The 27,925-nt window shown below is 38.6% G+C and overlaps 1 protein-coding gene across 1 annotated transcript; it reads left to right on the top strand.

The window, feature by feature from the left end:
• The first annotated feature begins 428 nt into the window (after window positions 1–428).
• On the top strand, window positions 429–23,799 carry nup93 (nucleoporin 93). Its single transcript, XM_084409037.1, has 22 exons — window positions 429–573; window positions 1,157–1,353; window positions 1,469–1,586; window positions 12,728–12,790; window positions 14,498–14,626; window positions 16,380–16,454; window positions 17,332–17,424; window positions 17,522–17,661; window positions 18,680–18,812; window positions 19,066–19,223; window positions 19,436–19,601; window positions 19,708–19,801; window positions 20,809–21,000; window positions 21,078–21,204; window positions 21,716–21,788; window positions 21,888–21,932; window positions 22,198–22,314; window positions 22,400–22,518; window positions 22,743–22,860; window positions 22,944–23,027; window positions 23,276–23,404; window positions 23,573–23,799. Exons 2-22 carry the CDS (start codon window positions 1,175–1,177, stop codon window positions 23,681–23,683), a joined length of 2,463 nt encoding a protein of 820 aa, XP_084265163.1. The 5' UTR covers window positions 429–573; window positions 1,157–1,174; the 3' UTR covers window positions 23,684–23,799.
• Window positions 23,800–27,925: the final 4,126 nt, after the last annotated feature.

The following is a 27,925-nucleotide window of genomic DNA, read 5'->3' as shown; positions in this document are numbered from 1 at the left end:
CAAGCATACTCTGCATTTTGGCATACGTTCATTTGTCACTTGGTAGGTAGGTAGTTTAATGAGGCAGATGCCAACATGTTTTACCCTCATGGTGTGGACTTAATATGAATTTAATATTACTGTAATTTAGTACTAGCCTACTATTATTAATAATTATATTGTACAAATGTATATATAATTTAATTTATATATTATATAATGTTTATATTATTATTAAAACATTATATTACATATTTAAATGCTATTATTGTACAATGTTACTAGGCCTACCATGATTTTTAGACATTATATAGGCTTAACGTTAAGTATATCGGACACCTCTGTATCTTCACCGTCATGTTTCAGTCAAATGGATTTCCAAGTAATTATCTTCCAAGTAATTTGTAAACAGAAACATCTGAATAAAGTTCTATCGAGGCTCTAGTCGCGGGTGTTTTTGGGAAAAACCGGTTTGAACCAATCAGCGCTCGCTCTCACAGGAACCCGGGAGTTCACGAGGGGGGATGTGTTTAGCATAGCGGCTAAAGTGAAATCATTCTGTAATAGCCGCTATAAGAATACACATTCAGCGAGGTGGGTTGTTACATATGCGTTAACTAATTAACTATTTAATAGCTTGTTAATTGTAGTCGCATTTGACAGGTGTCTGTTTGGGACACGTTTACCGACAGCACCTCATGTCAAGTTAGCTTGCTAGCAAGTGACAGTCATTTCTGTTGACTACAGTTGTTACACAAGCTAAACAACCATGAAATTCATTCAATGTAGTACTAATATCTATCTATCTATCTATCTATCTATCTATCTATCTATCTATCTATCTATCTATCTATCACGAATATTCGTCCCAGAATAAATGCGAATGTATGTATATCATGTCACTGACTTACCTAAGTAAGTTAATCATGAACGTTATATATATATTTTCAACAAAACTCCCACAGTTACTACAGTAAAATCATGATAAATGAACCTGGAGTCTCTTTCAAACTGTAGTGTTATCAATGTAAAAAGCTTTCAGTATTATAGTGATGACAAGAACTAGTATTTGATAATATGCTGGGTGTTACTGTTACTTTGGTAACTGATATACTGAATACAAATGATGTGCATATCACCATGTGTAACAGGCATACTGCTCTTGTTTTGCTGTCAGGTGGAACAGGTGCTGGATATGGATACTGAGGGCTTCGGGGAACTCCTGCAGCAGGCAGAACAGCTCGCAGCAGAGACAGAGGCCGTGTCCGAGCTGCCCCATGTAGAGCGAAACCTACAGGAGATCCAGCAGGCAGGAGAGCGACTACGGTCCCGCACTCTCACCAGAACCTCTCAAGACACAGCTGATGTAAAAGCGTGAGTTTTCAGTTTGATGTGTTCAAATGCATTTAAAAGTCATGGCAATTCATATAAAGTCATTTAAAAAAAGCATGCTCTTTAAATGGTGTCATAATTTTTTTTTTTACTTCAGCTCCATCCTCCTGGGCTCTCGTGGCCTTGACATCTTCCATATCTCCCAGCGTCTTGAAAGTCTCAGTGCAGCCACTACATTTGAGCCTCTTGAGCCAGTCAAGGACACAGATATTCAGGTTAGTAGGTGTTTTGTTTGGGTGGGAGGCTGTGTTTATACTTTATACCTCCCCATTGCATCTCATGAGATGCAGCTGTGTTATGTCATATATTTAGCTGCTGCTTACATTGTTTAAACTGTAGCATTTTTTGTTATCAAAGTGCTCTAATTTTCTGGATGTACACTACAGTTTAAAATAACTTATATATTATACACCAAGTTCTAAAGTTTGCGGTCGGTAAGATTTTTAAAGGCTTTTTAAAGAAGTGTCTTATGCTCACCAAGGCTGCATTAATTGATAAAAATATTCAGTAAAACAATATATAACAAACATCATCATATTATATTATATAACAATATTGTAAAATACTATTACAATTTAAAAATGTTTTTGTAATTTAATATTTTTAAATATTCACATGATTCTTCAGAAATCACTCTATTATGCTGATTTGCTTAATTTTTATTTAAGTTTATCTGCTTAAAGGCACAATATCCAAAAACCACTAGAACAATGTTATATTTTGTTGACTTGTGTACTTGCATTATTCCAAACGTTTCCAACAATGTATAGCTCAACACGGTTAGTCTTATCCCAGGTGAAAAATACGTACTGTTAAATGTATTAAAAATGCATTAAAGTATATTTGTATTGTACTAAAAACAGTACATTTTTTATATATTTAATAGTATGTCTTTTTCACCTGGGATTGTTTGAATCACTTGTTTTCTTGATTTACCTACAACAGCCTACAATGTTTGTACCATGCCTCAGAGACAACACTATTTTGTCAAGTGGCTAACAAGGCATAATCATAGAGAGATTTCTCCACCACACATTATATTTAAAAATTAACATGTCATTTAGCAACACAAGTCATCCAGTTTTTATTAATGTGATATTCTAATATCGATCTAGATTACTGCAAAGTGCACCAAGTCTCTCATAGCAGCCACCGAGCGAACGCATTATAATATATCATTCAACACTCTCAAATGTATTTAGTATGATTGTTTTCAGCATAAGCATAATAAAAGCACCGCTGGACTCAATGCCGGTGTGTATCGCAGGTCTCTCTCATTAGCATTCGCTCCAGCCCTGCTTCATACCACAGTAACGATAATAAAACTTTAATACGTTAGCTCATCCATGAACATGATTTCTGCCCGAGTCCGTCGGATTCTTCTCCATCGGTGAAGGTAAAGACAACAACTCCCATGAACCCACGCTAATTCACGGCATCATCAAGCTACGCCTTTGTTTTGAATAAGCGACCTCTAGTGGCCTAAATTACATGTTGTGCCTTTAAGTAGCATTTCTTATGATTATCAATGTTTAAAACAGTGCTGCTCAATATTTTTGTGGAAACCACAATAATTTTTTTTCAGGATTCTTGGAAAAATAGAAAGTTCAAAAGAAAAGCTTTTAAAGGTATAGCGGAGGATTTTCCCGAATTTTAGAAAAGAACCGCCCTCTCCACTTTTTGAAAAAATGCACATGCGCAACACTCTACCTGCTCCCGAGAGGGAACGCCTATTAAACGTGTGCACGAGAGAGCATGCACGAGCCTAGTTCTCCTCGTGCACGCTCTGTTTACAAGTTGCTGTTGGCATGGCTCATACAAGCCTACTTTCCTTTACCTGTCGAGTAGAAACTTCGCGACTGAGGCATCAGTGGGAAGCCCAACCTGTGCTTTTAGCGCACGCCAGCGTGTGAAAACATTCATGCAAGACAAAATGTCAAATGCCCTTCCGTGTTTTATTTACTTATTATACTGATCGATTGAGTGAGGACTCAAGACATGATCTGCAATGGAGAAGTAGCTTGTTGCATTTGTGTAATAAATACTATGTGAACACATTGGAATTATCAGAAATGAACACACAAGGTTTTAGAACATTTCAGCGTGATACCTTTTACCATTTGGTCATAATAACTTTAGACAAATTGAGATGTTTACCGTGTCTGCGTGGTGCATGACTTGTGCCAGGGGCTAGCATCGCTAATCATAGCTTACATTAACTTTTACTAGCAGTGATTTTAAATGGATTTCTCCAAATAGCATGCCAAACTTTACCTGTCAAGTAGAAACTTCGCGACTGAGGCATCAGTGGGAAGCCCAACCTGTGCTTTTAGCGCACGCCAGTGTGTGAAATATTCTCCCAAAAACACTCTTGTTTCTTTCTTCAGAGGCCTTTCTCTTCTTGTCATCCGCAGAAAATCCTCCGCAATACCTTTAAGAGCAGCAAATATATGGAAACCAGCCGTTTCATAAAATTGCCTTGTAAAGTACAGTTTGCTTGAATATTGTGTTGTGATGGAGTTTTTCCAAAGATTTAGTGGTGTTTTTTTGTTTGTTTTTTACATAGAAAACCAAGTTACTTTCTTTCGATATGGTCAGAAGGCAACAGTGTAGCATTTCTCGTTATATTCTATATTTTATAGTCTGAGTCTGTCATTGTCCTCCTTTTTCTCATTTTAAAACATGTATGGGTAGTTAAATCAAGCTTTACACCACCATTTGATGCAAGTTTGCTTGTCATATACATGGACATCATCATATACATATCACTAAATTGCTAGTCTGGTCTGATAAGTGTTAAAAAAATATATTTTAATAAGTAACTCATTTCTGTGCTGTATTGTCTGTAAGTTAAACTTAACCAGATACCTAGTTGATTTTGCTTTTAAAGGTGCTTTCAGATGCATTTTTTTTAAAACTTCAGTCTGTAATTGTTAATGTAATATTTATTTTAAGTCGTTATTTTAAGTCGCTTCAATTTGTAACCATCTGCTGTGCATGTAAAGGATTCTATTTTAAAAAAAAGATTATTTAGCTTGTCAGTTACAACAAACATTTTTAAATGTAATTTTTCAACATTAATGCTAATTGTATGCATGAGATTTTTATTGTATCAATAGTTTTTATTGGGAGCAATTTTATGTGTAACTTCAGACTTCATTGTCACATGGCCGATGCTGATTTTGTGCTCAAGAAGCATTTTCTCATTATTATCAATATTGAAAACAGTTGTACTGCTTAATATTTTTGTGGAAACCATGATACAGTCTGACATTTATGAATAGAAAGTTCCAAAGAACAGCATTTATTTTAAATAGAATTTTCTTTTAACATTATAAATGTCTTTACTGTCACTTTTGAATAAGTGAATGCATCCTTGCTGAACAGAAGCAATTAATTAATTTCTTTAAAAAAAAATTAGGACAGACTGTCCTGAAACTTTTTTGTTGGTAGTGTTTGGTTTTTGTTATTGCTTTCCCTAGTGATGTACTCTGCATCGACTTAGGGTAATAATTTGATGAGACATTCCGCATCACTGCCTCAGTAGAAGCCAAATAAACATTTAAACAATCTCCACACTCAGCCCATTTATAATTAGCACTATGCTGTTGCCTTTAGAGCTTGAGAGACAGGATGGGTCTAATGGGTTTTGGACAGTCCATGTGTATGCGTCTATCTTCATGGCAACAGGTTTTCCTGCTGTTCATGTTTTTGTACGTTATCATTGCTCCTGAGTGCAACTTTTCTTGTGTGTGTACCACCATACCCCATGCATTTCCTGCTGTTTATTTTGATTTGGGAATTTGTAGATAGTAACTTTTGGTAGTCACACATGCTGTGTGAATTGATTATATGTGTTTGCTAAGGCGTGACTTTGCTGTAGCAATGAGTTACAATTGAATTCAGCTTCATCTGTAATAGTAAGACAGTCATGATGGCCAAGAGGCGTGACGTGTGCAAAACTTGAGTCAGGCAATGCATTGTGTAATTCTTTAAACCTTTTACAAACAAACATTGAAATTACACAGCCAAGAGCATTACTGCGTAATAAAGAGTTTAGTGTTTTTGCTGACTGCTGCCTTTGTAAATCAAAAGAAATAAATGTAAAAAAGGTTTTAACTTAGTTATGTTTATTACTTGATGAAACTTAACAGTGGTTACTACGCCCCCCTGTGGATGTTGTTGATACCAGAGGATTATTCAAATCATGCATATTTCCAATCCATGTTTGTTATTTTGTTCTGGCACACAAAGCACCTGAAGACAAACAGAGCATGTGGGTTCAGAAAGGGACAGAAGGGTGATGTTTATGGTGACCGCATTGTGATGCTACAGGTTTAGTGAATTATTGTGAGCTCACTAGAGCCAGGAATCAGCAGTCAAGTCAACACTGAGCTGGCAAACCACATGAAATTAAAGTTGGAGACCTCTTTCTGGCTTTTGTCCATGTCTGCACACCTCATAGCATTGTGAGCTACTAAGCTTAAATTAGTCTGTTTGGTGGGACGTTTACTGCATAAGTGGAAAATGTTTGTACTTTTCCAGTGTGTATACATTTAATGCTGCAAACCAGTGACATAAATGTATTTACACAAAATCACAGGAAGTAATATATCATCACATACTTGAATGTTGAAGTGGATTTGGGATAAACTAAAGCCCATTTCTTGGGGCTTCATCCGTCATCAAATAATAATAATAATAGTGAATCATTAATTACATTTATATAGCGCTTTTCTCTGCACTCAAAGCGCTTTACATAGAAGGGGGGAATCTCCTCAACCACCACCAATGTGCAGCATCCACCTGGATGATGCGACGGCAGCTATATTGCGCAAGAACGCCCACCACACACCAGATTATTGGTGGAGAGGAGACGGAGTGATGAAGCCATTTAGTGTATGTGTGAAAATTTGGCCAGGATGACAGGGTTATACCTCTACTCCTTCGAAAGGGATTTTTTTTTTGTGACCACAGAGAGTCAGGACCGGTTTAACGTCTCAGAAAGGACGCTGCTTGTTACATTATAGTGTCCCCATCACTATACTGGGGCGATAGGACCCACACAGACCACAGGGTGAGCACCTCGCTAACACCTCTTCCAGCAGCAACCTGGTTTTCCCAGAAGGTCTCCCATCTAGGTACTAACCAGGCTCAACCCTGCTTAGCTTCAGTGGGCAACCAGTCTTGGGCTTCAGGCCAGGGTGATATGGCTGCTGGCTATGTAAGATCATGACTAACATTGTCTTTAAAGGGATAGTTCACCCAAAAATGAAAATTCTGTCATCATTTACTCACCCTCAAGTTGTTCCAAACCTGTATGAGTTTCTTTGTTCTGCTGAACACAAAAGAAGATATTTGGAAGAATGTTTGTAATCAACAGATCTCAGTCCCCATTGACTTCCATAGTAGGAAAAAAATATACTATGGTAGTCAATGGGGACCAAGATCTGTTTGGTTACAAACATTCTTCCAGAACAAAGAACAAAGAAACTCATACAGGTTTGGAACGACTTGAGGGTGAGTAAATGATGACAGAATTTTCATTTTTGGGTGAACTATCCCTTTAATGATTTCTAGCTGTGGCTGCAACTGATTTTTATATTTGCATTTGAGACATTTGTTATGTGCGGTAAAGGTTTGGTAAATAATTTAATCATTATTGGGAAAGATGTCAGTTTTACTTTGTTATTCAAATTTTTTGACATTCTGTTAAAATATCCCTCAGTTAATTTGTCTTAAAAAATAATAATATAAAGACTCTAAACAGTAGTAGGTTTGCTATGTGCATTTCTCAGTTATAAAATATATTCCTTATTTCTCAAACAGTGGGGATTTCTTGTAAGACTGCAAGGGAAGCTCAGCTTCCCCTATAATGTCAAAAAATGAATAGTCAAATATGTACTATTGTGTTAACATTTTATTGACTAAAAATGCTTTAGAACACGTTCATCTTAAAGACGAGTTCGTTCAGAATCAGTTACATACAGCAGGTTGGCTGACTCGATTTCCTTCTCATACTTTCCTGTAGCGTCACAGTACATTTCCCTGTTGAAGCCCAGCGTCCATTCAATGGGGCTGCTTTGAACAGTTTTTTTCAGTGCTACGAAACTAGACGTCATTGGATAAATGCTGCGATTATGTCCTGCCCACGGACGCTCAGCGTCTCTGGGGTGAATGAGGAGTGGGCTGGCCTGGACTCCGGGCTTCTGCGTGATGATTGGAGGGTCTGTCGAAAGGCTGCATCTCCTTTTGATTGACAGCTATTTCATACAATAAAAAGTCGCTGACGCTGAAGCTATTCGAGCTCAGTCCCATCGCGGATTTTGCAAGTGTACTCAAAAGACAAACTGCAGCAACCTATTTCTTGGTATTTGCTTGTCGAAATTGCTTGCCAATTTTCATAATACATTCCACACATTTATATCTTTATTATATTATTACTTATTATATTTTTTATATTATTAGTAGTTATAATTAAAACATAATTATTAAAATAATAAAAAAATATTAGTAGTAGTATTATACTTTATTATATTATTATTTATACCTTTATTATATTATTATTTATACCTTTATTATATTATTATATTTATACAATTATACCTAACTCTGCTGGCCATTGAGAGGACACTGGTCAAGTTACTGGAAAAGACGCCTAGTTGGTACGACAGGGTCACAGAGCATTTTCTTCAAAAGGAACATAGGGCAGACTTTACATATAAATAAATGGACAATTTTTATGATGTAGGTCGAAAATGAGCTTCCCCTCTTTGAAAGACCAGCAGCCACCACTGTTCTCAAAGTGCTTCAGTTTGAGAGGAAGCTACTTGTATTGATTGTTTTAAGTTTTAAAGTGAGTCATTGTAATAAATGGCATCTTAACAATATTATTGACAATGCTAAATGATGTCCAGTATAATATGAGTTAAAAGGAGCACTTTTGTGTCTTTATGTCGATGAAGAGGTACTATAAGTCTTACTGAAAGGTCACTTTATGTCTTACTGAAGGGCTTCCATAAATTGGGAAACATGGATCTAAACTGGTGATTATCTTTAAATTATCCAAATCTATGGCCTATTTTCAGTGCTGTCAAAGACGAGGCACAACCGTAGTGCACAGATTTTGACTGTTTTTCAGAATCAAAAGATATTTAGAATTTTTTTAACGATCACACAGCCACACCCGTTAAATGTCCAGGAGACGTTTAACAGATTATGTCCTGATAGTAGCAATTGGATGATGTCCTCAATTACTTCTTTCCATTAAGGATAAACAACATATTCTCGTCTGTTCGAATGTTATAGACACTCATTGAGAATTGGCTGTTGACTCATCAGGTCCTGTAATGATCTACTTGGTTTTCGCTTCCTGAAGGTTCGAAACCATCTACCCCCACCCATCTTTTCCTCTGATTATCTCTTCTCTCCTTCTCTTTTTCACTGTCTCTATCCCTCCCCTTACTCTCGTCTTTTTTGTCAGACATATTTTTGTGGTGGGCCTGTCAGAGTGCGGCTCGACTCTTACTGGAAGTGCACTTACTGCCTGGCACTTTCCTCACCTCCCTCCCTGCCAATGTATGTGTGTGTGTGTGGCTGACAATCTCTTTAGCATTTTCAGTACAACTCTGATTGACTCTAAGGGCTATGAGATTTAATATCTTCCTTTTGTCGAACTTGTGTAACTGCTCTTCCATTTATCATCATCTTCATTCTCATTATGTATCGCCGCCGTCTCAATCTCCTATTGAAAAGACGTTCAGAATCACATTAAACGTGCTGCTGAATAAAACAAAGATGCTGCAGGTGCCATGCTCAGAATTGCATCAGTACAATTGTGCCGAGATATCCAGATGTGCATCGACCCTGCGAGGTGGCGGCAAAGTGTAAATTGTATATTGTGCGTGCTCCATAAGGCTGCTGAGCTGCCTGCCTGAAGACAAAGGAAATGCTTGCTGCTGATGAGGCGTAGTCTCTTGCCTTTCTCTCGCCTTCTGCGTTTGTGTGTGTGTGGGCAAATGTGCAGCCTTCTGTAACCCACGTTTCCTTTACAAAAGCTAAATAAAATATAATTTTTTTAAGGCACAAACTCGATTTAGGTGCCTATGTCCTGTAGTCCAAAAGGCAAACGCCTTAAATGACAGACTGAAAGCAGGAGATGCTTTACCCGAGCAAAATGGCGCCGAAACAGGCGATGCATCTCATCTTTTTCTTTAACTCTCTCTTCAACTTACTTCCATCTTTCCTGCACCATACCTTCTCACTAGAGTGTGTTATCTAAGCACACAATGGTAGGTGTGGGATAAGTGCAAATAGCTCTACATGTGGAGTCTGATCTCTGGTCAGTGCACTCTGTTCATTAACTAAACATGACTCTTAAGAGGATTATTAGCCCAGTTTCTGGACAGGATGTCGAAATCCATCAGGAGAGTGTGTGTGTGGGGGGGGATCCATTACCATAATTGCATTGCGCTAGCAGAAGTGGAAAAAGGAAGGATGCAGAGATGTTTTAAAAAGGAAGAAATGAGTGAGAGTGAACGAGGAGGCTGGCAGGGATGCTGGAGGAGAGATGAGGAGGAGGGGTGGACGGCTGATGGTAAACAGGCACACGGATCAGGTTGAATAATGACTTCTCAGATTCCCCCCCCGTGTCTCTGGGCTGACTTGGTACGCTCCGCCTCCGACAATAAAGCAGCCCACTGTAACCCTGCTCGTGGCTCATATCTAGGTTCAGACCACTGGGCCGCCTTGAGGTAAAGAAGAGTGCATGTGGCTGACAGAGTGGGCCTCTGGTAAAAGAGGTCAGGAACGCCCCAGAAATGCACTGGTCCGCTTCTACAGAACGAAGAAGATGGAGAGAGCACGAGCAGGGGACGGGCACACCGCTCCTAGACAGTTTCACCTCCCAGCAGCACTTTCCCAGCAGGTTAAACCAGAGCATGAGTGAGTATCACCTACACGCACATGCATTCAACACCTCGCTATAGGCCACTACATGCGTCTCAGTCAGTCGGTTTAACCAGGAAAATGAGACGATCGCCTTCTCCGAAGGGATGATGAAGATGGCGAGGAGGATGATGATGAAGGCTTGTCTGTCACACAGGAAGTGGTTGGGTTAGGGTGGGGTTCCTTCACTGCTTATTGTGCTGAAGTAAATGGAAGAAAAGAAAAAGAGAGGGATGTGTAGATATAGAGGGGGTGTTTTGTTTAAATCAACTGCCGTGGGTTTGGTTGGCGTATGTATGCATGTCTTTTGTCCATCTCTTGAATTCGATGCCAATCCATGTCATATTTTCTGCTCTATGCTCCTGCTATTTTCACTTTACTTCTCAATCTGTGATGGTCAATATCAGTGCATTGCGTTATACCTGATTTCAAAATATAAATGCATCCAAAAGAAGGTGTGTGCATCATGAACATGTATGTATTTTATATGTTGGATTCATTACTATGGCTTTATTGAGTATATATGTATGTATGTATTTCATATTGTAATGACTTTTTTTTGCCTGTAATGATGCACCGTTTTTATCTCTATCAAACTCGCTCAATATTCGCTGTGCTTTGAATCTTCCAGAAATCCACAGTGCTTAATTGTAGGGGATATGATAACCTTCCCTTTCAGCATATGAGATCTGCACTTTTTCTAGCTGCTTTTGTGCCAGCCTTTAGTCACGCATTTATTTCACCGTGGTCAGATGATTCAAAATGTGCATCAGAAGATATGTGAATCTTTGGTATAAATTGCACATCTGATCTCCTCTCAGAACTTTAATTCGATGTGACTAATAATGGGTTAAAATGACATATGCAATGACACGCATCACAGTATGTATTAAGCATGTTCTCAGTTTAGGCATGACCCAAATGCATCCATTTAAAATGTTCCTTTTGTCAGGTAGTGGGTCTTGGGTACTTGATGCAGAGCATGGATTCCTGAAGGGGGCACTGTTCTGTAGCTAGCGGTTGGAGGCACAGTGACTGAGCAAGAAATAATGCTGCTAAGTACGAAATGTTGGCTGCTCCCACACCTTAAACCCCCACCCACTTTCCATCTCTGTATCCATTAGCTCGGCTTGTTCGTTCAGATGTGTCATTTAGACGTTGCGTTCCCCAAATCAGAATAAATCAATCCTCATTTACAGCTGTCAGTCAAAGTGTGGATGGGGTGATGGGGGTCGTGCGATCTCAGAGGGGGGAGGAAAGAAGTGAGGAATCATCGGGGGGAGGGGGGGTCAGGATTCAACTCTGTACTTAACACTTGGATAAGAGAGGAGTCAAGGATTTAATGATGGAGTTCAAGGAAACATCTCGAAAATCAATGTAGTGTCATGTTTTTTATGACATTACCGTATTCAGTAAAAAATCAATGGAAAATGTACTTGATGCTTTTTCAACTCCATCTATGTTACAATAATAAAAGCAGATGAGTGCAGGTTCCAGTTCAGAGGTCACGTTTCTCTCCATCCTTCAATATTGGCTTTTTAGCGATTTGATGATCCTCCAAACCCATCAGAACTAGCTTTCTCCTTCCATCAGTACCACTCCCTATCCCAGCCCCCACTCAATGTGTGTGTGTGTGTGTGTGTTGCACGCCATTCCAGTGACTTCTCTGTCCTCAGGATCAGCTGCTGGATCTTTCTGTTCTGTGTTTAATCAAAACGAATGCGGGTATGTGTGTGTGTGTGAGTGTTCGTTACCCTGGTGTACATCAAAAACGAGTGCCTGTAATGCATCCATACAGGTTGTTCGAGCTGCACACTCGTCATCTAGTCAGAAAAATGTATCCGTGGAGGCTACTGATGTGTGCGTTTTCCATCTGTGATCGAACAAAGATGACGTTTTAGATGATGATGGTCCATAATTAGATATAAGCAGCTGTTAGCTTAATGATTTGCAGTGGGGAACATTCAAATCAGGCTTGTCTCTGGTTTTGTCAGTGTCATAGAGATTGGTCCAAAAAGTCTAGATATGTGGAAACCAAGCGGTTTGAACCACATTTTCCAAACCCGTCCATGAACTTCTGTGTGTTGCGCGAATGTGGGGTGTCTTAAATGCACAGTACTTTTTGTACACTCAAGAACGTATTGAACCAAAGCTTTGCTGAACCAGCTCTGACCAGTCGAGAGCCGCCATTTTGGGTGAGCGATCTCGCATAGGGTCGATTCTAAGCACATTTTTAGCAGTTATTTCAATAATGATGACAATTCTCCATCTCTAGCCTGTGGTGCTTGCGTCTTAGAGGAAGTATGGAGGGAATGAGAGAGAAAGGGAGAGAGGGCGTGTGCTCTGCATGCAGAAAAGGGGAAAGTAGGTTGCAGTACGTTTAACCTCCATGCCGTGTCTCTTGTTCCAGGGCTTTCTCAAGAACGAGAGAGACAATGCACTGCTGTCAGCCATCGAGGAATCACGCCGCAGGGTGAGTGTCTTCCTTCACTACTTTTACTTTATTTTCTTAGTCGGTCAGATTATGCCTTTATGTCCATTGGAGAGAAAAGGAACGTGATTTTTAGCAACATTAAACCTCAGTGTAACTATATCCCGTATTGTCCAGACATTTAAAATCTGCACTATTCATCTGACAGCTCCTTTAAAACCGTCTCCTTCCGAGGGTCACTCTTTCTGTTTCAGACCAAATCCCCTTTTCCCCTTATTGCCTCTTCAGCCACTGTCAGCAAGGTAAAAACAGGCCCTTTCAGCTGTTATTACGGTATCAATCTCTCAGCAGCAGAGAGCTCAGGTCAATATCCATCCATCCTCTCAGTCTAGTCATCAAACCTCTCAGGAGGAGGAATGTCAGCAAAGAGACGGAGAGGATAATTTGCTCACCAAAGAGGAGGTGTTAACCAGTGACCCAGATGACCTGCATGTGACAAAATGTCGCTGGTGAAAGTTTTGGGTCCTCAAGCACTACAGTAAAATTTATGTCCATCACAGACAGGATCAAAAGCTTTTTGACACAACTTTTGCTGATATATATATATATATTTCTTACAGGCCAAAACTGTTTTGCATGATTTATATTCATAAAAAAATAATAATGGCACCTGTCTGGAAAAACATGACAACTCATCTTGATTTAGTTCCTCATATTTTTATTATTGTGGCTTAATGGGAGGAATATTCCACATATTTGTTGCCGCATGGAGAGCTGGGCAGAAATGAGGCTAGACGTTTTAGAAGTAGAAGTTTTCTTAAGCAGACCATTTATGTGTTTTTGAATCTTGCACGTGACTTACATCAGCAAGTGTCAGACAATAGTTCTTAAAATCCTACATAAACTGCAGTTCCTAATAAAGTTACCGTCCAACTGGCAAGTACTTTATTCACACTGCTCTCCAAAGCCAATTTTCTTTGTCAATTTTCTTTCTTTATTTTATTTTAAAGTGAGAATGGAGTAAACTGCAGGATGATTAATGGCTTTTTTGACCCAGCAAAATCATCTGGAGAACAGTTAGTTCCTGAAGTGCTTATAAAGCCATGCGCTATTATTTCCCACCCTAAAACAAAAAGCCCCTATGCGTCTTTTCCTCTCTGAATTTTACCTGATTCACATTAACTTCTGCACATTGAACTGATATTATCTCACTCCCTCCCTCATTAAGCTTGATTCCAAAATCTCTTCCTCCAGAGTTCAGAAGCCTTTTTAATTAGAACGCTTGCAATTATCACACGTCGATCCGCCGGGACCGAGAAAAATAGACGAAAGGTCTTCGGATTCAATCAGGGTATGGGCTAAATCGGTAGTAGGCGTGAAGACAGACCCAGATAGCGGCACAGTTCCATTAGCGAGGCCTCCGCGCATCCAGGCTTTTGCGGGCCAGACCCAGTTTGAGTCTCCCCAGGCCCAGCTCTCGTTCCTTGTCCCTCGGAGGTGGGATTGGGGGAGGGGTGAAGATAGTGGTGCCCGTTAGCGCTTATTGTTCACAGCATGCTTCCCAGATCCAGGCTGCTCCCTTCTTACTCCACTAGCTATTTTTAATGCGTCACATGTTGGGTAACCTATATATTCACTGAAGGCTTTATAGTTTCACTCATTTGGCTCTCTTTCATCACATGTAGTCTGTTTTTCATGTGTGATTTGTACCTCGTCCCCTCGATTTTACTCGTTCTCTCCTTCTCGCAGACGTTTCTGTTGGCGGAGGAGTACCACAGAGACTCTATGTTGGTGCAGTGGGAGCAGGTGAAGCAGAGAGTGTTGCACACCCTGCTGGGAGCTGGAGAGGATGCACTGGACTTCAGCCAGGAAGTGGAGGTCTGAGGAACATCACGCCACATAAAACACAATACACACACAGTACAGATATGACATAGCTCCCTTGTATTGTATTATATATATATATATATATATATACATACACACACATAATACCACACACTCACCTCATGTGACGTGTTCTGACGTCTTCATGAAGCACAAATTTTCTTATAGCATCTAAGGAGCTTGTTCAGATCTGTTGCTGTGATACGGCCAGCCTGTGGCTACGTTTGGCCTGGATCTGAGTGTTAGTGAAATCTTATCTGGCAAGAGCTTTTCTAGTAGTTCTTTTCAGACAAGGACATTTAGACCTGATTGTCTTTTTATTGATTGTCTTTAAATGATTTATAATTTGAGTTCAGATGCAAAAGCCTCTAAGTGCCATCTGAAATTTTCTTCTAGAATGATCATTTTTATCAAGCTCGTATATTTAAGTTCAGTAATTTCACTTAAATGACAATTAATAGGTCATTTTCATTGCCATTTAAGTGAAATTACTGAATTTAAATATACAATATATACAATAATATACATATACTAGTACATATTAATAAAAACTATAGTGGGAGAGTGAGAGAGTTAGCTTTATATATACACACTGATATTTTATATAACATTATTAATTGCCAATAAATATGTTTTTTTTTTTTTTTGTTAGCTGTGGGTATATTCATATGTGTGTATATTTTATATAGACAGAGTTGTATATGCTCTCAGCATACAAGAGGAGGAAAAAATCATGAGAATAAGATGGGATGGCTGGTTGTTTTTAGAGGCTATTATTCATAAATAAAAGGGTGTTTTGGCAGCACCGCTCACATCTCTCCTGTCACAAAATGGAGAGGTGAGCAAGAGGAAAGGATGTAGAAAACATCAAACATTGAAGATGACAAGCACTCCTCTTCTGAATAATATATACCCAAAAATGCATGTTTCACTATTATGTCCTCAAGTATAACAATAGTCTGTGTACGGCAAATAATGACAGTCTTTTTGAGATCGTCGAAACCTCAGAATATGCTTTTGTCTTTCCTTTTATTGTCCTATAAAGGATTTGAGAAGTGTTGTGTTTGTGTGTATATTGTGTATTTTGCTCTAGGAGATTTTTGACTGCTGTCCTGCTGCTTTAATTATTAAACAGCAGTTAAATTTTCCATGTGTGACCTGCTGTTCTCTTCCTATGCCAGGAGCTCACTCTTCCTTGTACCACCAGCCTGAGTCGCCCCTCCCTGCTAGATAGTCACACAAACTACAACGCCTCAGTGGCTTTCTTGCCAGGCTGTTCATGGAATTTGCTACTAGGAGTGTGTGTGTGCACGTGCGTCGTGTGTACGAGTGTCTTTGAAAATAATTTCAATTAAAGCACCATATGCTTTATCAATGTCAAATCTTTCTAAATGTGATTTTATTTTATTTTCTCTTTAGAACAGGTTTGATACAATTGTCCACATACAAAATTTAAGGTTTTCGTGTGTGTGTTTGTGTGTGTCTCTCTGTATCTCTGTATATTCACAGTACTGAGCTGTGTGCTCTCAAGCGCGAGTTATGTTCTTAACAATAGCTTCACGCTACATTGGTCGCTGCATTTAGATTAAAACAACTCTGCGAGATAAACGCAGCTTGTGCACTTGTCAAACCCACGCTTTTAGAGGCACATATGCACACCTACACATGTAGAGAATATTAATACGGTCTTGTTGTGTAGACATCCTTGTTTATGCCTTAACGACTGTTGCTATGTGCCCCACAGCCCAGTTTCGTGAGTGAGGTCGCAGTTCCAGGACGCAGTGCACTGGACAGTGTGGAAGTTGCCTACAGCCGACAGGTTTGTAGAAAGCCACACATATACAAAATAAATATAATGATAAATAAAAATTATTTTATATATTAAATATATGATTATGATTAAATATATACTGTATCTATAAATAAGTAATTTTATTTCTAATTTGCTATTTCTATTTATTTATTTGTATGTATGCATATACATTTAAAAAGTATAAAAATATATCTATTATATATTTTAAGAAATCATTTTAATACATAATATAAAAAAAAATTTATTAAAGCTTTATCATATAATTATAAACATGAAATCAGTCATCTACACATTATAATTTACAGTAGAAATGTTAACTCTCCAGAATTTTTAAACATCACATAGAAAGAACAAACTGGCCGACAGCAATATAATCACTAATAAATCATGCAGACATGTTGAAAATAAACGAGTGGCTCATAGTTACTCAGAGTACCTTTTCATTTAGTTCAGCTTAGCTTTTCTCTTGGTCCGTGATCTAGACACAAGAATAAATGTGTTTTGTTTTGCGAGCCTAGCTCGATTGATCTATAAGATTGATTGGCTGGATGATGGCATGATGGGTAAGCTCCCAATCTATCCATAAAGGGGAGGGCCGTTTCTCACTCTCTTCTCCTTTGTTCTCCTTTGTTCTCCTTTTTTCTATTTCCTTTGTCTTTTTTTCTCTAATCATGTGTCGCCACATCGCCTGCGGAGTCATCTTTCTAGTCTTAGCACTCTTTTTTGAAGACCTTCTAAACATTTTTATCCTGTTTGTTTTGTTTTTCATCGTCCTTCATTTCACCTCCAGATCATAGTGGATCCAGCTGCCCAGAGCTTGGCCTTAGACAGCAATCAGTCTTTGACCATCATTCTCAATGTGCATTTTTCCTCTTTCTTTTAGATCTACATCTTCAATGAGAAGATAGTAAATGGGCATCTTCAGCCCAACCTGGGAGATCTCTGTGCGTCAGTGGCCGAAAGCCTGGATGATAAGGTATATCACATTTGGCTTCTGCGTGTGTGTTTTTCATCTCAGAAATTTAGGGAAGCGATTGCATTAATAGTAAAGTTGTTTGTGCGTGTGTGTGTAGAATGTTTCAGACATGTGGCTCATGGTGAAGCAGATGACAGACGTTTTGTTGGTGCCGGCAAAGGACACTCTGAAGAGTCGAGTGTCTGTGGACATGCAGATGGCCTTTGTCAGACAAGCTCTACAGTTCCTGGAGAACAGGTGAAAGAAAGGAAATGCAGCTTGCTCTTTGATTAGAGAGATAATATTTAAAAACTGCACATTTCATTCAATTCACATTTATTTGTATAGCGCTTTTCACAATACACATCGTTTCAAAGCAGCTTTACAGAAAATGCACGAGTCCACATTACAATTTAGAGTGATCTGTTATCAGAGGTAACTGTCTAAGATATGTATTTCAGAAATGTACATATACAAAATCACAGTTAACTAGGAATATTTTAATTTAAACAATGTAATCATTTAAGGCAGAAACAGTGAGCTCATTGAAGTAATGAATGTTTCAGTGTACAATTGTACAGTTTACTCTTAAAGAAATTGTTTGTATGATTCTGCAGTTACACTAAATGTTAAATGCTTTTGAAATAAGTCACAGATTTATTTTTAAATAATTTAATATTTTTCTTTTTTTTAATGTAATTTATTTCTGTGATGGTAAAGCTGAATTATCGTCATTACTCTAGTCTTCAGTGTCACATGATCCTTCAGATATCATTCTAATATGCTAATTTGGTGCTCAAGAAATATGTCTTATTATCAATGATGAAAACAGTTGTGCTGTTTAATATTTTAGTGAAAACCTTGATCCATTTTTGTCAGGATTCTTTGATAAATAGACTTCAAAAGAACAGAATTTGTTTAGAATAGAAATCTTTTGTAACATTATAAATGCCTTTACTGTTACTTTTGATCAATTTAATGCATCCTTGTTGAATAAAAGAAGTGCCTTTTCAATTGTACTGTATGTTTAGGGTTCCTATGGTCCTTAAACCTGAAAATATCAGGGATTTCTCACCCACATAGTCCATCACTTGAAAAGTCATGGCAATTAATGAAACAATTTCATGAAAATTTGTGAATATCGATTTTATGCTGTATGCATTTCATCGGCTTGATTTTGCTCTTGTGTAGATTAATGCGTGCTTACAGGCCGTAGAGATTTCAGTTTGTGAACCAATGATTCTTTTAAGCCAATGCTTGTGTCTCTCTTCTACAGCTATAAAAATTACACTATGGTCACTGTTTTTGGGAATCTGCACCAGGCTCAGTTGGGTGGTGTACCTGGCACTTATCAGCTCGTATGCAGCTTCCTAAACATCAAGCTGCCGACCCCGCTGCCAGGCATGCAGGTACTGCAGCAAAACGTGTCCACACCGCACAGCACAGGCAGCACTACATCATACAGATTAGACGCCATCACTGCAGATACTCTCGTCTCGAGCGAACTGCTCTGAGTGTGGCTTCCGTAGTTTAGATAACAGCAGTGGATTCTCCCTGCATGGGCTAATAAGCTACTTATTTCAGACTTGAAAGTAAAAAGGGGGTAAATGGACGCAGTGTGACCCGAGGATAAACCTTGCTGTGCGTGCATGTGTGTAACAGGACGGCGAGGTGGAGGGACATTCAGTGTGGGCTCTGATCTATTTCTGCCTGCGTTGTGGAGACCTGTCTGCCGCCATGCAGGTGGTGAACAGGGCACAGCATCAGCTGGGAGACTTTAAGATCTGGTTTCAGGAGTACATGAACAGCCCCGACCGACGGTGAGAACGCACATACGCACACCCCAAAAACTAGATCACATCCTAAGAGAACTATTTCTCCTCTGCTTTTGGTAACTACTTCTCTCTGGTATGCTTGACCCAGCTTGCTCCCTTTTTGTATCTCATGCATAAGTTTATCTTAAAACTGAATAATTCAGTAAATCCGTTTTATAGTTCTTCATAAATTTACTCAACTGCATTGTTCTTCTCAGTTTGTCTCCAGCCACAGAGAATAAACTAAGACTTCATTACCGACGTGTGCTGAGGAACAGCGCAGACCCCTACAAGCGTGCAGTCTACTGCCTCATCGGTAAATGCGACATCGCCGACAATCATGGAGAAGTGGCCGATAAGACCGAGGATTACCTGTGGCTCAAGGTCAGATATAGTCACTGATCGTATATCAGAGTGTACGTTTGTAAGTTATCTTTTACTGATGAGTTTAGTTGCCCAGTTTTTGAGTCGTGTTCTGTGTCCCTACCAGCTGAATCAAGTGTGTTTTGATGAGGACGGTAGCAGCTCCCCTCAGGACAGAATGACTCTGGCACAACTTCAGAAACAGCTACTGGAGGACTACGGTGAGACCCACAGTCATCATTATATTTACTTATCCAAACATAATTACATAATTATTCAAAAATATTTAACAGCTGTTCTGTGACGGGCAGGTTTCAACTAGATTCGATCAGATTCAGAGAAAAAGAATTATGAAAACTGGGATCAAATTGGTCAAAATGTGTTAGTGACAAGGGGACCCTAACCATTTCTGTAAAACTGGATTAATCAGACTACACTAGTTATAATATTACAGTTACAAAAATATGTTGTCAATATGTCTTAATTGCTTTGCGAGAGGGATCTCAACTCTATAAATCAAGTGGCCTCTGGCAATGTGCAAAACTCAGGTCAAATTATTCCATAAAGCCAATAAATCTTCCCACTTATCTTTTAGATTCACTCCAGTCCTAAAGGAAGAGATTTAATTGGGCATGTGAAAGACTAGGAAGTTAGTCAGTATGCAAAACCCCCCTATTCAGTCTTTGCCAGTGTGCCTACCCCAGATAAAACTGTATGTCATTGTGCTGTTTTCTCATGGCTTAAACTTCTCCTCGCCCAGTTTTAAAAAGGCATCCGCTTAGTTTCTTCCACCTGCCTGATGAGTCAGTCTTATCTCTCCAGCACTCCTGCAGTACACCACATTAAAGACTCCCTCTATTGCTGATAAGACTCCTTCACTCCCAGCTGGGCTGCCACTACGCTCCATGCAAAGTCACAGCAGGTCTTTTCAATGCTGCTTTAAGACGTCAGTTTTAATGGCAATTTAAATAAGAGGGGATTATTTCAACTCATGCAAATGGAAATGAAACAGCCTATTTAAGCACTTCACAGCTGAGGAAGATTTATGTGGAACCTATTACTCGCTTAAAGAAGCATTCGAATTCCTTAAGTTACAAATCCTTATTGGCTGCATGTGCACATTTCCAATATGTGGTTTATATTGTTTTGTAAGTGGTTTTGGATTATCCCAAATGTTCATGAATGTGTTCATAAAGGTGTGTGGCATTATTTGAATTGTTTTCCGCAGGTGAGTCCCATTTCTCAGCCAGCCACCAGCCATTCCTGTACTTCCAGGTGCTTTTCCTGACGGCACAGTTTGAGGCGGCCATAGCGTTCCTTTTCCGAGTGGAGCGTCTGCGCAGCCATGCGGTTCACGTAGCTCTGGTGCTGTACGAACTCAAACTGCTGCTCAAATCATCAGGCCAGAGCGCACAACTCTGTAAGTGTTGATCATTGAGTGACAACTCTAAATTGTATCTAGTTTCTGTTCTAAGGAGGTTTCTGGTCTCTTCTCAGTGAGTCAAGAGGCTGGAGATCCTCCAATGGTGCGAAGGCTGAACTTCATCAGGCTGCTTATGCTCTACACCCGCAAGTTTGAGTCCACTGACCCACGAGAGGCTCTACAGTACTTCTACTTCCTCCGGTAATGGTCATCCTAACCCCAGCTGATGCTTTTGGGTCATGTGGGGTAACATACTGAAAGAGCTGATCTCAAATCAGTCAGGTTGAACAGCTATCGAGCAAATCTATACTTCATTATACCAAACCTGTTCTGAAATCACCTCGTTTCCTGTTTGATGAGTGGCTGAACTGTAAGTCATGACTTTTTCCCTGAAAATTCTGAGCGGAAATCCCTCTCTGAGAAGAGATTAATGTGTCATGAATAACTCAGAACCTTCCACGAATGATCCATGAATAATTAAACCTGTTCCATGCACACTGTGAATTCGACGCTAACTTGCCCCATTGTTTTAAGAGACCTCACAGCCACGGGAAACAGTTGATCTTCTAAAGGTCTTTTATCTCTGGGTTTCCGTGCGTATCACAAAGCGAGCACGTTCATTCGCAGGTCAAAGTGATTTTGTGCTACAAATGGCATAATTGCTGTACTGCACCGAGTGCAAACTAAATCGCTGTTCTCTGATTCGCCACAGGAATGAGAAGGACAGTCAAGGAGAAAACATGTTCATGCGCTGTGTCAGCGAGCTAGTCATCGAGAGTCGGGAGGTAAGAAGCGTGTGCGAGCTCATTGGAGGAAGAGTTTCTGCATACTAATTGCTGTTATCATTACATAATTTCTGTCAATTCTTAACTCTCTCCCTGTAGTTTGATATGCTTCTTGGAAGACTCGAAAAAGATGGAAGCAGAAAGGTATGTTGGAGGCTTTTGTTGTTATATCACCTGACTAGCAGACAGCGAACGTGCCACTTCTTTCTCTGTAACTCATTGTGCACTGCACACATTGATTTTGCTTTTATATTTGGTTCATTCAGCCGTGCAGGGTTGTGTAGAATGTGCTTTTGTCTCTGAGGTCTTTACAACACAGTCTGGCCTTTCATGCTCAAAGCCATTTTGACAACACCATTGTGCATTCAAAGTCCTCTGCTCTAAGCAGTGCTTGTTTGAATCCCTTCAGCCCGGCGTGATTGACAAGTTTGCCGGAGACACGCGGGCCATCATTACCAAGGTAGCCTCGGAGGCCGAGAACAAGGGATTGTTTGAAGAGGCCGTCAGACTGTACGAGTTAGCCAAGGTAAGATATGCTGTGATGTGCCATTTGGGTTTATTAGTCTAGTGATGATTTTGTGCCTAAAAACATATTTTCTTTCCTGCATCAGAACTCTGATAAGGTCCTGGAGCTGATGAACAAACTGCTGAGTCCAGTTATTGCTCAAGTCAGCGAGCCCCAGTCCAACAAAGAGCGACTCAAAAACATGGCAGTGGCTATTGCTGAAAGGTACGTGTTTTGTACATTATGGAAGCTAAAAAAAGTTCCCAATTACGACTATTTATCGCGATTAGACTTGAAATAGTATCTGCCAATTGCGACTTTATTTCTTATTATATCTCACAATTACATTCTTTTTTTTACAGGCATTCTTTCAGTAGTATCTAAATGGTGCATTATGGGTTTTATGGTCTTGTAGTTTCAATGAACACCTTTTGTTTGTTTGAGCACAGGTACCGTACCAACGGTATAGCTGGGGAGAAGTCTGTGGACAGCACATTCTACCTGCTTCTGGACCTCATGACGTTCTTTGATGAGTACCACGCCGGCCACATAGACCGAGCCTACGATGTAAGTCGCCAATAAGACACCTGCTTACCTTGGGCCCATTCTGCTAGAGCTAGGTATCTGACTAATCTATATTTTTGTGTCAGGTTATTGAGAGGCTAAAGTTGGTTCCCTTAAGTCAGGACAGTGTTGAGGAGCGAGTCGCGGCCTTCAGAAACTTCAGTGATGAGGTAAGAGATCATCTCGCATTAGCATAAATTGCCCACTTGCTGTTATCTCAAATGCTAAGCTGTTGTGCCATTTCAGGTGACCCCAAATTAACAAGTTGTTAGTATGTGTTTTCAAATCTCTCCTTTTTGGTTGAGTTGACCAAAATCCAGTCTATATTTTTTGAAAAATTGTGTTTATTTTAAATGGCCAGAATGGAGGAGACCTTAATTCACATGACATTCTCTCCATTATGTCCTAATATTTCCAGGTCAGACATAATTTGTCCGAGGTTCTTCTGGCCACAATGAATATCCTGTTCACTCAGTATAAGCGTCTAAAGGGGGCTGCAGCAGGCACACCAGGAAGACCACAGCGTACCCTAGAGGACAGAGACACGGTAAGATGTATTCTCTAAGATAACAGTTATTGCTTATTCAACTATAAAACTAATCCTGAGACCATTATTCACTGGACATTTGACACACACTGTGACAATACATGTTAATCCTGATTAGCTCTTCTCAAGTGTGTGTGTGTGTGTGTGTGTGTGTGTGTTTCTCTGTAGCTGCTGCGCAGTCAAGCCCGGGCTCTGATCACGTTTGCGGGAATGATTCCGTATCGGATGGCTGGAGATACCAATGCCAGACTGGTTCAGATGGAGGTCCTAATGAACTGAAACGCCCCACCCCACCCTTCTCTTGCAACTCTCCTTTATTGTCCTCATTCCACCATTATTTTGTCAACTTATATTTGTATTTTTTCCATGATTTGAAATAAAAAAAATTAAGTTCAGTTTTGTTTCAATTTAATTTTTTATCATAAACCTCATTTTTACTTTGACGTGACGTTATTGTTTTGTCCTGCATTTTCTGTTTTAGTTTATTACATCTCAGTTGCTATGATTTTTTTTAAAAGCCCTATCAAATATACAATTATCTCTCATGACATCCAATATCAAGCAATCAATTTGCACATCTCATGGAGATTATATTCTTTATTATATTAGTATCAGTGAGATTATTCACTTTGGTAGATTTGGTTGCAAACAGCAAACTGTACTATACATTCAGGGTTCTCACAGTCCTGGAAATATTAGGGAATTCTGTTTTCCAGGTCTGGAAATGGCATGGAATTTAATTAGACAAATTTCAATAGTGAATATACATTTTTCTAGTTATACATTCCTCTCAAATATTGTATTTATTTATATTGCTCTTCATTAGAGGTTATAAATATTGGTAACACTTTATTTTACACTGTCCTTGTTACACTTTACATGTACTTACTATATTAATGACAGTAATTATTATGCATAATTACATGCAACTAACCCTAACCATATAGTAAGTATATGTTGTTTTTTAATATCACTCACTGTAACAAAGGCACCTTAAAATAAAGTGTAACCAAGTATTTCTTTTAAGGGAACACTTTGCAATAAATTTCCATTAATGCATTAACTAACAATGAGCAATACATTTGTTACAGTATTTATTCATCTAATGTTAGTAAAAAATGTGTTCATGTTAGTTCAGGTCCATTCAATTATATTAACAGATACAACTTTTTATTTTAATAATGTATTGAAATGAATTTATTTTATTAAATGCTTTAGAAGTATTTTTCATTTTTAGTTCGTTAACTAAAGTACTTTTTTTTTTTTTGCCTTTGTTTTGGTTCGCTCACACTTTATTCATGTAATGTATGTTGTGTAACACAATCCTACTGTACAAGTGTCCGGGCGGTCAGGGAAAGGTTTAAATCTCTCTCAGAGAGTTCTGAGAGCAGGGGTGTGTGTGTGTTTGTGTGACATTGATTCTCTCAGCAGATGCTGGGTTATGGAGGAAATGCCCATAGAGCACACAGATGGACGTGTTGGCTTCGTCACGGCCGGCTGCAGTGTCTGCTTCAGCTCCCTCGAAACTCTGCTTTGCATTTTTAACCATTAGCATCTGGAGCTAAATATTCCAGTGCACTGTCCTATTCACAATAATAATCAGGCTGTTTTAACTTTATTTCACCCTTTAAACAAAAGCTCTCCTGCAAGGACAAATATGGTCCACATTCATTCAATCTTCCATATCGTAAGTGTCAAAATAGAAGTGTCTTGGACAGAAGAAGAAGAAGACCTGGAGGGCAAATTTCCGTCTTCACACCGCATGGACTGGTGTGTGAGGTGTGTGTGCTGCAGCTGGTGTTGTGAATCAGGCCGATGTCACACGTCCGCGATAACCCGGCTATTTCACAACACCAGGGTGGCACCACACCGCTGCCAACAGGAGCTCTGCTAACGGATCGCCTCATTCATCCCTTATACAAAGCTTAGGCTACATATGTAATGTATTATGCTCAATATGGAAAAATATGGGAGTGGTTCTTTGAAAATAAAACTTTGTACAAGCAAGATGAAGTTTCCTTTTTATGTTTAATGTGAAGTATTACAATTTTAATAAACTTTTTTTGTATTTTACTATATTTTAAGACGTAATTTATTCCTGTGATGACAAGATGAATTTTCAACATCATTAGGCTACTCCAGTCTTAAGTGTCACGTGATCCTTCAGAAATCACTCTTAATATGCTGATTTGGTTCTCAAGGAACATTATCTTTTTATTATGAATGTTTAAAACTGTTGTGCTGCTTAATTTTCCTGTGAAAAACACGTTTTGAATTTGGATTATTTGATGAATAGAAATTTCAAAAGAGCAGCATTTATTTGAAATAGAAATATTTTGTAACAATGTAAGTCTTTGTCACTTTTCATCATCTTTGCTGAATGAAACCATTAATTTAATAAAAAAACTTACTGACTTCAAACTTTTGAATGGTGGTGTAACCTAACCTAGTAATAATAATTTTTCTTTACAAACTTTCATCATTTTAGAAATTTTTTACAAATAAGCGTCCATCTTATTTTTTTTTATAAATGGCGCAAAACAATCAGTTATTTGGTTTTATCTGATTAAACCTTTAGGTGTACACTATCGTTCAAAAGTTTGGGGTCAGTAAGATTTTTTAATGTTTTTTAAAATAAGTATCTTCTGCTCACCAAGGCTGCATTTATTTGATAAAAAACAAAAAACAAAAAAAAAACAGTAATACTGTGAAATATTATGACAATTTAAAATGACTGTTTTCTAATTTAATATATTTTAAAATGTGATCAAAGCTGAATTTTCAGCATCATTACTCCAGTCTTCAGTGTCACATGATCCTTCAGAAATCATTCTAATATGCTGATTTGATGCTCAAGAAACATTCATTATGAAAACAGTTGTGTACAATTTTTTTTCAAAATTCTTTGATGAATAGAAAGTTCAAAAGAACAGCATTTATTTAAAATAGAATATTTCCTAACATTATAAATGTCTTTACTGTAACTTTTGATCAGTTTAACTCATCCTTGATGAATAAAAGTATTGATTTATTTAATTTCTTTCCCCAAAAAATAAAATAAAAATTCTTACTGACCCCAAACTTTTGAACGGTAGTGTTTAATGTTACAAAAGCTTTCCGTTTCAGATAAATGCTGTTCTTTTGAACTTTCTATTCATCATAGCATCATGAAGTAAAAATGTAAATAACTGTTTTCAACATTGATAATAATCATAAATGTTTCTTGAGCATCAAATCAGCATATTAGAATGATTTCTGAAGGATCATGTGACACTGAAGACTGGAGTAATGATGCTGAAAATTCAGCTTTGATCAAAGGAATAAATGACAATTTACTGTATATTCACATAGAAAACAGCTGTTTTAAATTGGAATAATATTTCACAAAATTACTGTTTTTGTTTGTATTTTTAATCAAATAAATGCAGCCTTGGTGAGCAGAAGATACATCTTTTAAAAACATAAAAAATCGTACTGACCCCAAACTTTTGAACGGTAGAGTAACTAAGAATTGCAGTGTTTCACACAGTAGGCTCATTGTAATTTCAATTTAAAACACTTTATACAATCTTCTACTCCTTGTTATGACAGTTCCCCTCAGGCAGCATAAGGATTTCAAAATGACCATTTAGCAGTTGGTTTTCTGCTTAAGCTTTGTGTCTAATAATAGAAATTTAATCAAAACTCTGCTTCAAAGGAGAGCACCTGCGGGTACGTTTGCAGGGCCCGCACTAATTACACTGAAAAGGCTCCACCTTTGGGGCTTCCAGACCAATTTCTGCAGAAATAATTACTTAACCCGATGCTGCTCCCTGGGTCACATGCATTGGCGGACATTGGTGTTTTAGTTAATGAGGAACTGCTTCAGCAATGATCAGTCAACGCTCAAGGCAAAAGTTTGTCAGTTGGAACGACTGTGAGGTGCTGGCGGGTTAAAGCAGCTAACATGAAGGTCACTACAGGTTGGAAAATACACTATTAAATACACCGTCTCAGTCAAATTACAATACAATTTCTCCATATCAGTTGTATCTCAAACAAATATTTACAAGCCATTGTTCAAAGTTGAAAGTTTTGCCATTATTGTAATTTGTCAGGCTGAAGACTTATCGCTGTAAAACATTACCAAAATTAGGCCTAGCTAATCAAATGAAATAACCGAATAATAAAATTAAACAATCAAATCAAATAAGCTGACAACATTGCCAGTGAAATTCATCATTTATTGTTTCTCATGCATGACACAGGACTCTCAAACCATGCATTTGTCCTTGAGAACCTGTGTCAAGGATATCTGACTAAAGATCTGAGTCATTACATGTTCTGATGATGTTTACAAGTCCCAGTACAAACTAAAGGCCCTGCGGCAACAATTAAGAATTAACGACCGTTACAAAAGCTCCAGAATATGTTCTCCAAACTAATCACACATCCATAAGTGGTTCCTTCCGGCTCAGGTATAATATAACCCTTCGAATCAAGCCTTGGCTTTACTCAGACATCTGTTGTTTCACTTGTGCC

The sequence above is a fragment of the Rutilus rutilus genome, assembly GCF_951802725.1.
Source record: "Rutilus rutilus genome assembly, chromosome: 5".
In the NCBI taxonomy this organism is placed as follows: Eukaryota; Metazoa; Chordata; class Actinopteri; order Cypriniformes; family Leuciscidae; genus Rutilus; species Rutilus rutilus.
The sequence above is the reverse complement of the archived record's forward strand: the minus strand, read 5'-3'. Positions and strand labels throughout refer to the sequence as shown.